Source organism: Typopeltis vanoorti, chromosome 4 (genome assembly GCF_054136105.1).
Source record: "Typopeltis vanoorti isolate ZY-2024b chromosome 4, IOZ_Tvanoo_1.0, whole genome shotgun sequence".
Taxonomy (NCBI): Eukaryota; Metazoa; Arthropoda; class Arachnida; order Uropygi; family Thelyphonidae; genus Typopeltis; species Typopeltis vanoorti.
The window spans coordinates 91654031-91669670 of NC_143552.1; the positions used below are offsets into that span (position 1 = coordinate 91654031).

The 15640-nt window shown below is 35.2% G+C and overlaps 1 protein-coding gene across 1 annotated transcript in view; it reads left to right on the forward strand.

Annotated features, from left to right (window-relative positions):
* The window catches only part of LOC150107495 (uncharacterized), a 1121546-nt gene that overhangs the window by 296817 nt on the left and 809089 nt on the right, over window positions 1-15640 (forward strand). The window contains exon 23 of the mRNA XM_090392112.1: window positions 5218-5356. Within this exon, the coding sequence (XP_090248238.1) occupies window positions 5218-5356 (139 nt within the window). The remainder of the gene's footprint in view (window positions 1-5217; window positions 5357-15640) is intronic.

The window sequence follows — 15640 nt, forward strand, 5'->3', positions numbered from 1 at the left end:
CATCATTAGAAACATTAACATAGAGATAGAAGTGGAAATGCAGAAACAAGTAGAAGAAAGAAATTTTAAAATAAGAATGCAACAGCACTTAGCAGATAGCCCATCAGCTGCATTCTTCAATAGACAATGTGCTAAATTCCATGAAGAAAGGACTATTGCTCAAATTTGTATTGGTGGTAAAGACGTGTCCACCACTCAAGACATTATTATTATTATTATTACCAAAGACTTCATGGAGTCAAAGACTCATCTAGAAGGTCTTTTTATCATACACACAGCTCATCATACCATGCTTCAAACACACTCGAATTCTCTGCAGACATCACATTCTCAGACAAGGCATTCCAATCATTCACAACTCTGCATGCAAACAACCTGCTTCTCACTTCCCTGCTCACACCCTCTTTATACAGTTTGTTTCCAGGGATGACCTCTGGTTCTCCACTAATCTCCCAATATTTTTTGTAAAACCTCTCCAACATTGATCCTCTAACAATCCCTTACTAACTTGTAGGTCTCTATCATATCTCCCCTCTTCCTCCTATCCACTAGACTCTGTAAATTGCATCTTCTCAACCTTTCCTCATATTCGACATTCCAGAGGTCACAAACTACCTTAGACAGTCGCCGCTGGACCCTTTCCAACATCTCTTCATTCTTTAAAATATCTATTAAATATCTCCACTATATCTTTTGCAACAGCTGTCTTTATACCATTTTCTCCAATCACTGTCATCCTTCCATAATCCTTCTTTTTTTTTTTTTTTTTTTTTTTTGCTGGCTACATATCGAAAAAACTCCCTATAATTATTTTTGGCTTCATTAACTAACTGCTGCTCATACCTCACTTTTGCTACCCTTACCAACCAAGTTATCTACTGTGCCTGGTTTTTTTAATCATCATGGAATTGGTTATTACTAATTCTCTTATGTTGCTTCCATAATGCCCTTTTTATCTGTATCGCATGCTTAATCTCTTTATTCATTCATTTCACACCTTATTTAACCTTCTGACCCTTGGAATACATTCAGACATTGCTTCTACTAGATAGTTTTTGAAAATTCCCCAAGCTGCAATGATCTCTTTTCCAGTTAATTCTTCATTCCATGCTACTTACAAGCTGTCTCCTGAGCTCTTCATAATCACCACTTTGTAGTTCCACATATACCATTTTCTCACTGGAGTCCTCACACTGCTGGCAACCACTAAGGTAATCACTTCATGGTCAATCTCACCAATTGGTAGGTGATTGGACACCTCATTTATAATTACATCCTCTGATGAGATGATCAAATTCAAGATACTCACTCCTTGTGTGCCCTCTGTTACATACTGTCTGAGGTAGTTGTCCCTCAAAAACTCAAGAAACTCATTTTCTTTACTTCCAGTTGGTATCTAATCATCCCAGTCTATATTGCCATAATTAAAATTGCCCATAATGATCACCCTTTTCTTATTTGTTTTGCTAATGTTATTATACATTTCATAGTCACCACCATCCACATTGCCAGGTCTATAACAACATCCGCCTAAGTATTTCATTCTATTCACCTCTATCTCACACCATACTGCCTCAAAACCACTGGCGATATTTCCCTCTTGCATTTTTAATTTGCATAGACATAACTCTTTCTCTATCATCAATAGCACTCACCCTCCCTTTTTACCCTTTCTATCCTCACAAAATATATCGTACCCTTCCATCTATATTCTTGTCAGGAATAGAGATGGAATATTCCTCATCCAACCATGTCTCACTTATTCGAACAATTTTTGGGTGAACAGACTCAATTAATGCAACCATTTCATCTGCCTGGTTTCTTACACTACAAACACAACAGCTCATTCCTCAATCTACAGTTAGTTCCACTGATACCACTCATTTGATGTGATTTCTCCATACTCACCTGAAGCCATTTCCCTTTCTGCTTTTCATTTTAGAACCCTCTTCAAATCCAACTACTTTTTCTTGATCCCAGGTCATGCCATTCCTTTCCTGTCTACACATCCTCTTGGAACATCCACCTTTCTCACGCTGTGTTTCCCTGTCCACCCTGAACCCTCACCATTTCCCTGTCCATCTTGCACACCCATTCTCTCATTCTCTATACTCATGCCATGCACTTCCTCATTCATTCTCTGTACTCACTTCTCTGTCTTCCAGCAGCAGTCTCTCCAAGCAACTCACACCAAAACCACTCAAATGCAGTCCATCACTAATATATAGTTCACTTTGTCCTTCACACTCATTCCACACATTAACAAACTGCACTTCTTTCTCCTTACACATTTCAGCTAACGTATCATTCATAATCCTTGCTCTCTGCCTCATCTCACCACTGTCATACCTAGGCAACACACTTACTACCTTTCTTATCATCACACTATTCTCTTTTATCCATCTAAGCAACCTCCTGGTATCCAATCTGATGTGCTCTTTGTTCTCAGTTAAGTCATTTGTGTCTATTAAAACTACCAACTCTTTTGCTCGCTTCCTTCTCATATCCAATGCCTCAATCACTGTACTCATTCTACCTCCAGTAAAACATACCTTGTTCATCCTCTCGTCCAGCACATCCTTAATAATTGAGTTACCATACAGTGCCACTCGTGGTTCATTTGTTATCTCTTTTATACCAGCGTGATTTGTTTTCATCATTTTCGCTTTCCCATACATTTCCCAAATTTTCTTAACTTCATTCCGTGTGCATTTGATCTCTTGCCTCATCCAAACCAGATCAACTTTTGAATCTTGCATCACATTTTCTCCTTCATTAATTCTTTCGAATTTTCGAACCCTGTGTCGCACTTTCACTCTAATTAATCCTTTCAAGTTTTCATACTTTCAATCTTTGCGTCAAACTTTCTCTGTCATTCACTCTTTCGAATTTTCAAGCTTTCGAACCTTGCGTCACACTATTTCTGCTTTCATTCATTCATTCTCTCAATTTCGTTGCCTTCCTCAACATTTGCATCACTTTCATCCTTCTTACCATCAAGTTTTTCAGATCACTCTTTTTTGTTTTTCAATAATTTTTTAACATTTTTTCACTGTTCTTTCACACCATCCTTCTCTATCAGACGAGCACTCATTCTTCTTGCAGCATTTTCGCTACTAACACTTTCTGCCATGAACATTTGCATTCATCAAATCCTCATTCAGCTCACACTTCGCACACTCTTCTTCCATCTGCCTTAAATATCCACAATTTATCAATGTAATCAAACGAGTACATGTAGCACACCTCACATTTCATGAAAGGACTGAAGTTGAAGTTAAGTTCTTGCAATGACATAGCTACCACCATCTTTCCTTTGCCGGTTACTACACTAAGCTCTAATATCAACAAATTTGTAAATAAATTTAGACAAAATATCCCACACACTAATATCACTACAAGCGCACAACCTTTATAGGAACTCTTACTCATGAACACACTCTTATATACAATTAATTATTTCAAAAAACTTATCTGAAACCGCAGTTCTCCGTACACACCACTACTTGTCCTGCCTTATGAGTGCCCTCTTGACTTCCTTGACTCTTTTCAAAAACACATACAAGTCTGTTTGAAGACAATAGTACTGTGGGAAATTCAGCAAGATCAGTGGCATAACCACTAATGCAGACAAGACAAAATTAAAAGTTTTGGGAAAGTGGGATCTTGGAGACATTCCTTTTGGACTAACCCCTCACTACGCTTGGAATTTCCTTTTCCAATTAGCCGATATTACTGGTTCAAGAACTTATATGCAAGAACATTGAACCCTTAGAAGACTGGAAAATTGGGCCACTTTTCTTTCTTCTTAAGATATAGTACTTAAACCATAATCTTCCCTGCTCATTTGTACATAATAAATATTATAGACATTACAGAAGCTGAAGAAAAGGAATAATATAGTAAGCCTGTGCAATATTTTTGTTCCAGCCAATACCAAGAACTTAAAATGGAATTTCTTCAACTATCAAAGAATCATGGAGGATTTGGGCTTCCAGTCTTAAAATTCTGCTGTTTAAGCAATACAGCTTCAAAAATTCATGAAATGTTGCAGACCAATTGCACATGTCCAGACCTTGTCTGGACATGTGCAATTGATCTTGGAGTAAATGGTTATAAATATATATTTGGAGTAAATGGTTATAAATATCTAAAAGCTGAGATTTTTCCTGAATACTACAACATTCTGTGCTTAACTCTAAGATTGCTACAACATTCTGCCACTGACATCCTTTCCATTAAAAAAAAGTAAAATTTGGTATAAAGAAATCTTTAACCTCTTTTGCTGTGTTCTTCCACAGTTGGGGTACTGACAACAACACTTTGTTTCATAACTTATTGAAATTCCAAGTATGCCATAACAGGAGGGATTTTTTTTTTTTTTTGCTTGGAGAATTGCATATGGCTGCCTTCCAGTTAATACCATCAATTGGGGCTACTTTATTATCGGAAATCCAATCTGTGATATCTGTTACTTACCGATTGGAAACAGTAGAACATGCATTCTACAGCTGCCCTCTTGCCCTGCGTATTTGGAACAGATTATGTAATATGTTAGGCATTCCATTACTTACAACCGAACAGTTTTTTTTTTTTTTTTTGCAGTACACAACACCCACACAGCAATGAGAAGAGAATTTTGATTTTTATAATTAATGAATTAAAATACCATTTTATGGAGGGTTAGGAAGAAACATGGATTTGAAGACCAGCAATATGACATACAAATACTTTATAATATTATACTGTGGATTATTGTTCAGTTAGATGGTTTTTCTATTTAGAAAGAAGCATTGTAACTGATATCAAATTTTTAGCTAGGTTGTATAGACCACTCATATTATGCAATATTCACCAGGGGAAGATAAACTTCTGTCTATTTTTACTATGAGAGGTTTTTTAAATGGTTCCATTGTTTAGTTCAATGTGGTCTTATGGCATTACAATTTTAATAACCATACTTTATAATAATTCATATCATATCATATTAAAGCATAAGAAGTTTTTTTGCTCATCAAGACCTCTACCTGAAGTTAAGCATAACTTATGCACCTTCTTTCTGACTCTCCCCCCTGTGTGTATAAATCTATTCCTTTAACAGATTATAATAGGAATAATTTATTTTTAATAACCTTTACTTTAATTTTCATAATATTTTAAAGATGTTTAGGATTGTAATTGTTATTTTATATTAAAGAATCTGCAAATCTCTTGTAGGTTGAAAGCTGTTGAAATTGTTCTCCATGGTTTAGAAGAAGGCACACAAATCATATCCAATATTGAATTACAGCTGGCCTCGTTTGATAACATGCCTTCAGATGTTGATTCATTGCATGAAGTTCACAGTTCACTAATGGTAAGGCATTTCCATTTATTATTATTATTATTATTATTAACAAATTTCTGTAGAATCAGACTGATGTCTGACTCAAACAGTAACATATCTGTTAAGATACTGTTTGAGTGAGACACGAGTCAGTTTTTATCAGTTAACATATCCGTTATATTGTACCTTAAACAGATTCACACTCTTATCACAGTATTTTTGGCAGTGCATTCCACTCACCCACAACTCTTCATAACGCTCTGTTAAAAAAAAAGAAAAAAAAAAGAATAAACTCTTCATCTCTCATCCTGACTCATTATATTCTTGTATAACTTTGCACTCAGCAACTTTGACACATAGTATCCCCCCCCTTCATCCAATTGACAAGTCTAGTTAAATCTTTCTAAAATTGTTTCATAAAGCTCTCGTCAACTTGCACTGTTATTCTTAGTACATGTGGAAACCATATGAAGTGTTATTAAGAAATAAGTAAAGCAGTAGTTACTCAAGAATAGAACCTTACAGAATGCTTCTGGTTACCTTTCTTTTCTGGGCCATTGTCCTGTAATACATGATTTATTGGTATCTGTGAGACATTTAATCTTCAAGCCATCTCACCATTCTGTTACCCTTTTCTATCCCTCTCTCTCTCTCTCTCTCTCTCTCTCTGTCTGTCTGTCTGTCTGTCTGTCTGTCTCTACTTTCAAACTCCTATATAATGTGTGGTAGTCTGTCAAATATCTTGCATAATCCAGACATACCAGTGCATATGAGTTTTTATTATCTCGCATATTTGTGACTGTATCATAAATTGCAAGAAAATTGCTAAAGAAAGAATTTCTCTTAAAACACTCATTCTGACCATCATAGAGAGTCATCTGTGCCTGTTAGCCTAACCTCATTTCTAGTTCTGAGTAAACTCCACCATTGCCACTCTACCATAATCATTCTTTATTGCATAGCAGAAGAATTTCATTGATCCTTTGACCTGACTGGCCAGTGTATTTTGTAATTAAATTTTCTTCCTTTTACATATTATTTTAACCTACCTGCATACATCTGGCAATTGTTTGATAATTACCTCTTCTGTAACAGCTTCTTTTTCTGTAATGTTTGCCTAATTTCACTCATGCCTTATTTATCTGTATGACTTGTATTTAACTGTTTATTGCCTGTTTCATGTGTGTCTTAACTAATCCTTGTATTTATTAATCTTTCCATCACAGCTCTTTATCTTATAATATTGATTAAACTAATTAGAAAATTTTTGCTTAATTTTACATTTTATAATTTCACACGTATCTCGTTTTTTTTTTTACTAGAACCTTCCCTTGCTTAGTTGAACGAAAAGGTAACATACCATCACCTCATAATCACCCTTAACAATCAACGGTAGCAAGAATACCTTATTCACAATACATCCTCTTAGGATGTTACCAATCCAGCACATTAAATCTTGCATTGTTTTCATGACATGCTATTTAAGATAGTTATGGAACTTTAGGAATTCACTCTCTTTGCCTTCATAAGTGCCTCCGTAGCTTGATTGGAAGAACAACGCTACGTTGCCCCCCTTCGATTCTCGTCATGATGGGAGGAATCTTTATATGGACTTTTTCAATTGAAGGTGAGTTGGTCAGTCTGATTCAGAGGTAGCAGGGTTTTTTCTCCCGGAAACTCGGGTTTTTTATCCCACATACAGACAAATCGGCCCATCAGAATACATGCAATTTACAGACAAAAAATTCTAGCTGTGGTGGTGATGGTTGTGGGCAGTAGATGGCATTGATATAGGTGATTGGTAGTAGAGGTTTGGTGTAGTAGTGGAGATGATGAGTTGTACAAGTACAGTAGGTGTCTTCCCGCAAACGAGTCTTCAGACTCCTTGGAGGTGTCACAAATAATAATAATAATAAATATTGCTTCATTCTAGCCTATATCTTATAATTAAAATCTCCCATTAAAATGATTCTCTTTTTATATGTCTATCGTTTTGTCTAAGGCAACATTTTATTAAATATCCTACCCTATTTATATTAAGCTCACACCAAATAGTCTCAGTGACATTACAGGTGTTGCTGTCTTTTTACCTCTATATTGAGCAGGCATTGTCTGCTATCATTAACAGAACAGCTCCTTTCCTTTTGTTTTTCCTATTCCCCCTGGAAGATTTTTTGTTTATCTCAATTATTAGTTATATAATGAATAATGCATGTACAAACCGACTCATTCATACCACATACTCACTACGTCATATCTTTGAATATTTCTTGCATTAATGTATGTGTGTGTGGCAGGATTAGCCATGCACTCTTGTCGAGCAGCAATAAGCTTTGATTTTGTAGTAATAAATCACAAATTAGTCATTGTTAATCAGTAATGATGCCTGCATTGGATAACAAGTTATTAAATTGTCAAGAACTACAGTACCATTATCCTGAAAAGGTAACAGAAATTTACAAATAATATAGTCACTACTAATGATATGTACATAGGAAAATATGAATGCAGAACAAGTGAGATTTGAGTGAACATAGCATGGCACAGAGTACTCTTTAGTGTGTGTATGTGTGCACACTTAAAAACATTTCACTGCTTTTTTGCAACCATTCATGTAGTCACTAAAAAAAACCTATTGATATTCTTTGGTCTTGACCACAGCAACCAGAGTATATATCAGTAGGTCTTTTTTAACTGCATATCATACTAATTACCATTAATTAGAATGCAATCTTCAGAATTAGGTAGTATATCTGTCTTATGGCAACTAGTATGTGTAGTTATTATTTGTTTTGTTGTCTCTTAGGTAGATTACACAGTGAAATACTCTTAGATCTCTTCTGGTTTCTGCTCCCTTTTGTTTTTCCTTACATGTGGCAGGTGAGAGCCTTACAATTATAGTTAACACAAAGTAGGTACTCCAAACATTAACCATTTGAGGATGTAACATTTAAAATGTTTCTGTTGGTCCCATTCGCTATCTAGTGCATGGGACCAACCATATTGGGGAGATTTCACGATCAGCTAGTGAATAATACTGTGGCCACTTCCTCTACTGGGTTGGGCCTGAATGAGTCCAAATATAGTGGTATGTTGGGAAACATCTTAATGCCACACAGTTGAAAAGAAACTGTACTCTCGCCACATAGACTGCTGTGGTGTCTTTGCTCTCACTGTATACATGTCCATACTCCTTAACTCCTTAACAGTAAACAATTATGAAAGTCGGCATAAGAAATGTCATTAGTATATGGGTAAAAAATCTGCCTAAAAACAATAAAAAAGCTAGAAAAAAAACTAGAAAACCTAAAACATTTTTAATGAAAAACAGTGGGGAAAAAACATTTAAAAAAAAAAAAAGATCGATATACACTCCACCATTATTTATGGTACCCCAAATTTAAATAATGTACACTGTTAGTTATCTACAGACATCAAAACCTGGTCTACTATTCTTAACAGAAAACTATCAGCATCAACCTCTACTGCCCACCTTAACTTTCTTAAGTGCGTTCTGCACGATTCATTCCACCTCAAAGATGGAACCTGTGCATTTGTAAAGTCTGGTATCCCATGCAAGAGAGTGACACATTGCAAGTCCCCCTCTTGATGATTGGCTCTTATTAGCTCAACATATTCTTTTCCCCTTCAGTAAAGTTCACGTACTGTCACTATCATTCTCTCAGTTCTGATAGCCACTTTGATCTTTTCTACTATTTAAAAACTTCATCTGTAGTTGAAATGGCCAAATATTAAGGTTGTCTTTCTTGGGGAAGAATTCAGCATTCACAATGCATAATGACTTCCCTTCTCCAATTCCACTGATCAATCCACCAGAGATGCTGAGATATTCACAGTCAGTAACAGTCTTTTGCAAATTGCCGAACTGCCTATTGGAATACCCAATAATTCTCTCCATTCCCCAACACTCTTGATCTTTTCTTTAATGTGTTCTTTTGATAAATACTCTGTAGATGTCAGCTCTCTTTTTGGTAATTCAGACTATAACTTTATAAAGTTTCCTTCCCTGAAGACATTCTTTACCGAGTCACTCTCAGCCTCATGCTCTTTGGCACTATTATAGCCCAATGAGATAACTTGCATGATTTCTACCATTTTCCTTGTGCCGACTACTGTTTTCTTTCTTTGAACCCACACACCTTCCCCAATAACTGAAGTAATTCTTTCAAGATTTGAATGAAGGCTTTTATCCTCCCTTCCATCCCAAAGCCCAGACTATTATTCAAAGTTTCATTTTCCACCAAGTGTGCTAAAGCAGTTCAAGAAAAAAAATTCTACATTGATGATTAAGGCAGAGTACTTCATCATTATCAAGAACTGCATGCTTCATGCCTTCCTTAACTCAAATGTAAAAATAATCATAATTTAAAATTATGAATATTTTTACAAATTGTTTGCATTAATATGTTATTAGTTTTGGTTTCATAACACATACATCTGCACTTGCGATGTGTCCATTATTCATATTATTATTATTGTCAAAAATAAATCTTTGATGTACTTATTAGATTTTGATAGTCATGTTACTATCAAATAATTTAAAATTATTAAGTGATCTTTTGAAAAGATATTATCGTTACACTAACAGAGACAATGTGTCAGCCATTCACGTAACTTCTTGCTTACCACTAACATGCAATGTGCATGCTTGCTGAGAAGTTTAATGTGTGATTGACAGCTGACAGAGAGAGAGAGCGTTTGGTATCAGAGTAACGAGAAAAACAAGAGAGAGTTAATTGAAGTTTAAGAATTCAAACCAAAGAAATTTTGTTGTTAGAAAGTTTTTAAGTTTTTACATGACACTCGGAAGAATATTAATAGAAGATTCTGAAAAGGAATCGTAGAACTGTGAGTCTTTAAACTGGAGGAGTTGAGACTGTAAACAAGTATTTAGTAAATAAAAGACGATATCAGTCGATGTTCTAATTGAATGTTTGAGGAAACGCTGATTGGAAACTTTCATCTGTCTTAAGGATGCCAGATCTATTTGTTATTTCTACTGGAAAAGGTGATGGAATTAGCTCAACTTAGACATGTTGTTTATGAAGTAGCAGTAGAAACATTTTTCTCTGGTACAGTAAATTGTTCATCAAATAGAACTGCAAGAAGTAAGAAATGTTTATTTTTCAGTGAGATAGGAGGAATAATATTATGTGCTATATTAGGGAGAAAAAAAGATCCTATAGAAAAGAAGAAGAAAATTTTATATTTTTGGAAAAGCTCTAAGAAACTGACTATGAACATTTTGTTATTGTGAAAACAAGGTGTTTAGTCTGGTAGATGTGATTAAGTAGATGTTAAACAATCCAGGAATAGAATGAGTCAGAAAACGGGCGATTTTAATATTTTTGGATAAGAAAATCTAAAAGTATAGATTTATTTTAGAAGGCCTTGGATCCAATATTTTGTAGTTATGTAATTTTATTTAAAGTGTATATATTGTTTTAGTTTTATTAAGTGTGTAAATTTTTTGTATTTGGTCACGAGTCAGTGATCTTCCAGATTCTGAATTAAAAGTCATTGCACCAATCGTAATTGAACCCTTGTGTAATACTAAACACTCATCACTTGCCTTAGTATCCCATAATGCAAAGCACATCTCCTTGCAGACATGTATAATGCTATGCATTAAGGGAGGATAACTATATTTGCCAATAGTTGCCCCAGTCCTGAAAATACTTCAGGCGCAAACTTTGTTTTCTTGCACTTGGATAAAGGATTAAACCAAATATATAACTGGTAGCATAGCCAAGTGAAAAAACTTCCATCATTCATAAATGACCTTTTATCACTAACCTCAAATCCTTTCACACTTTTACTGAAAATATTGCACATCATTATTTAATTTCCCAGTTGTTACAATGTCTGCATATCCCCAGCTACCAATTCCATAATTTAATCAGTGCCTTATCTGATTATTAAAGTTGTCACCTGCAGTTGATAATGTTTATGTATTTTATGTATTGTTGTTGCAATACATAAAATACTGTTGACTAATGTAATGTGGAATCCTGCCTTATTCTATGCTGAAAACACCATGCTTCACCTCTCCTCACTTTTGATAATACCCAAATCTCCACTCAAGATTAGACTGGATTTTTGGACTGATTTTTGTACTCCAAAGTTGACTGCTATTCTTTATTGCCTTAATTATCTCCTATTCTGCTCTGCAGCCTGAAAATTAGCCCATATCCGACTGTTGGCAAGAAAGGTGACAAATCTTCCATCAAATATCTATCCAATTTCACTCCCTTCACTTCATTATTTCAGAAATAAAGTAAGGAATAAATCATTAATATTCAATTTCTGGACTATCAAGATACTATCAAGATTTATCATCTCAACTCTGATAAATTATTACTAGTATGGATTCTGTCACAGTCAATCAGCTAGGGATCTTGATATGTGTACAAATACTATTGATAAAGCTTGTAGAAACTCAAGTAATTGCTCTTGCTATATTATTATTATCACCCAACACCCCATTGTGTCAAAGACTCATCTGGGAAGTCCTTTTGTCATACACACAACTCATCATACTGCACCTTAAACATACTCAAATTTTTTGCAGATACCACACTCTCAGGCAAGGCATTCCAATCATTCACAACTCTGCATGCAAAACGCCTGCTTCTCACTCCCCTGCTCACACCCTTTTTATACAGCTTCCAGGAATGACCTCTGGTTCTCCCCCTGATCTCTCACCATTTGCTGTAAAATCTCTCAAACATCGATCCTATAACAACTCCTTACTAACTTGCAGGTCTTTATCCTATCTCCCCTCTTCCTTCTATCCACTAGACTCTGTAAGTTGCATTTTCTCAATCTTTCCTCATATTTAACATCCCAGAGGTCAGAAACTACCTTAGTCAGTCACCGCTGGACCCTTTCCAACATTTCTTCGTCCTTTTGAAAATCAGGTGACTGAATCTGTGCACAGTAGTCCACAAGTTCCTTATACAATCGAACAAGAAATTCCTTACTTCTACAAGTCAGTGTCCTCTGCATCATTCCCAGAATTCTTTGTGTTATCCTCACAATTTTGGCAATGCGTCCCCTAAATTTCGTATCTTTATTCACTATCAGTCCAAGATCTATTATTTCCTCCACCTCCTACAATATATCCCCACCAAGCATAAATTCTACATGCCATCTTTGTTGCCCAAATTTTTAAAACCATACATTTTGCAACATTGAACTCGCATCCCCATTCCCGTGCCCACTCACTCACTCAGTTTATTTAAATCTTGTAAGGCCACAACATCTTCTCTACTCTTTATAGTTCGTTCCAACTTTGCATCATCTGCAAACAACTGAATATCTCCATCCAAATCTTCGCCAATATCATTAACATACAGGTTAAACAGTAATGGCCCATAACAGATACCTGAGCTACATCTCATGCAAAACTCTGTATAAAATTTGCCATCAGTTGGAGAAATTCGCTGATCTGTATAGAAGAAAGAGAGAGAGTAGGTAAAAGAACATAGATTTGTGGAATGCAAGCATTAATTGCAAAAGCTGAAAACAGTGATCTATCCTCCATTAAAAAATGCATCCAGATAGTAAGATGGCAAAAAAGTTTCAGAAGTCAGACAACAGACCATATGATAGTAACTTAAAAGGATTTTGTGCTAAACCTAATCAAATGTTGATTAGGTTTAGCACAAAGATTAGTTATTTAGAAATGCTGTGTTGGAAAGGATCCAGAGAAGATTCACAAAGGTGGTCAGTGGTCTTTGGAATGTGGAGTACCAGGACAGATTGAGAGAATGCAAGTTGCATAGCCTCATGAATAGGAGGAAGAGGGGAGGGGGGGTGTGATTGAGACATATAAGCTGGTCAGGGGCTGTTATCAGGTTGACATGGAAGAGATATTTCATAGAATGAGAGAGGGGGGGTAGAACAAGAAGCCCATTGCAGGAAACTGTATAAGGAGGGTGTGAGCAGAGGAGTGAGGAGAAGGTTCTTTGCATGGAGAGTCGTTGGTGAGTGGAATGCATTTACTGAGTGTGTTGTGAATGAACCAGTTGAAAGCACGGTTGCATGAGCATTGTGTGCAATAGTGTGTGCCAATGATATATGTTATAGTGTAAATGAGTTTATTAACAAAACAAAAAAAAAAAGGTTTATACCTGATATGTACATCCACAATTGTTGGTGCAATCTTGGTCGAATAAAGCATTAACAATGGTAGATTACATATCCAAAATGGGCACCTTGTCTTTCAAGACAGGTTTCGTAGCACATGTGGAAGTTCTCTATCATCTTGGAGAACAAGGGTTGGGGGCATCTGCTGGACATATTGTGTAATTTTATCCCTTAGCTCATCAGTTCCCATCTTGCAGCCATTTCACCCAGATCCAGTGCACTGACTTGGGAGCATCATATTTCCTCCAATTTATACCAGCTACGTACATGTGACTCATTAGATGGCATGATGCACCTTGGCCATGGGGATGACCATTGACTTATTTTCAAGCAGTGTATATAGAGCACAAGTCTTCAGGATTTGTTGATTGAATAATTCTCATAAGAAGTTCATGAAAATAAGCAATAAATAAGGCAAAAACTGAAAATGACACAAAAATGGGAAAATTTCAAACTGCATTTTCATTGGTGAGGCTGCTTGCAGAACAAATGAAATATTTCAGCTGTCACTCTTGCAGATAAGCTTAGGTGTTGACAGTTATTGATGACTTATTTTTTAACAGTATTAACAACACCAAATGAACTATGTTATAAAAAAGATGTTTTACTAAAAGATATTTCATCTATCAGGACATGCTTTAATGAAGATGTCAAGCTTAATATGGAAATATATAATATACAGAAGACAGGTACCACAGATGGGAGATGAGTTAAGTATGAAATGAATTTATCCCCAGTGTGAGAAAAAATTTAAAAAAAATACTTTTGTAGGTGGGATTGACATTTAAAAAAAAACATACACATAAATTTACATGTAGTAAGAAAGAAATTTGCCAGGATATCAGATTAGCAATATACAAGACATGTTCAAAGCATATTTTTAATTTACTGGTCTCCAGCATTAATTTATAAAATTTTGTACCAATGTTGGCTGTTGTCAACAACAAATACAGTAACAATTTTTGTTGTTGATAGAAACAGGAATCTTGGCTTCAGAATTCTAATAATGTTTATTATGGGAGGGGGAAAATGTATATATAGAGTACTTCATAAAAAGTGTAGAAATTTTGATTATTCAAAAATGGAAACAAGCTACATTTGGCCTCCACTTTAGCAATCACTAAACACCATAGCCTCAGAAGTGCAGTGTGCTATTTTAAAGGAAATTCATAAGTTAAAGATACCAAGAAATTATATACTTGATTTAATCCTTTATTCAAGTGTAAGCAAACAAAGTTTTGTGCCTGAAGTACTTTCAGGACTGAGGCAACTCATATATAGAAACCTATGACTTCACATCACTTGCCTTAATATCCCATAATGCAAAACACATATCCTTAAAAAAATGTATAATGCTATGCATTATGGGAAGGGTCACTACCCAGACTGGTTTCAACCTTTATTGAAGTCTCATCAAAGGGAGCCAGATCCAGAGGTGATACTAAATTAGAAGTAACACAGAAGTCATATTTTCATACATCAGTAGCCAAAAGGTGTCACACCTTATTAATAAAATACTCTTGATTAGAGATTTTCCACTTTTCCAGTTCTACTATAAATTAAAGATACCAAGAAATTATATACACCCAATTCTCCATTTACATGGCAGATTGGTTCCAGAAAAAATTGTGTAAATGAAAACCATGTAAAAAAAGAATATAGTTCATATGAAAAAATAGAAGATGGTTCCAGATGTGAAAACCCTATACGAACAATAAGTTATTTTCAAACAAAACACACACACACACACACACACACACACACACACACACACACACATATATATATATATATATATATATATATGCATCTCTTAAAGAAAATAGTATGTCACTAATAAAACAGAAATTCAAAAAGGTCCAAATACACCCACGCATATGATTATCAGTTAAATTTTATTTGCCGTCCTGTTCTGACAGTAGCCACATTCTTTTGTGTGAGACTCAAATTAAATCACTTCCATCACTTGAAACACTTTCACTGACCTGTTCATATTGCAATGGTGAAATGTTTTCTTCATTAAAAGGAACTAAATTAGCACTAATTTCCAGTAATTCTGGAGGTTGATTTTTTTTACCACAAACTCTGTAATTAATCATTGATTTCCTGATTTGAGTCGATCTTTGTATAATTCTTCATATT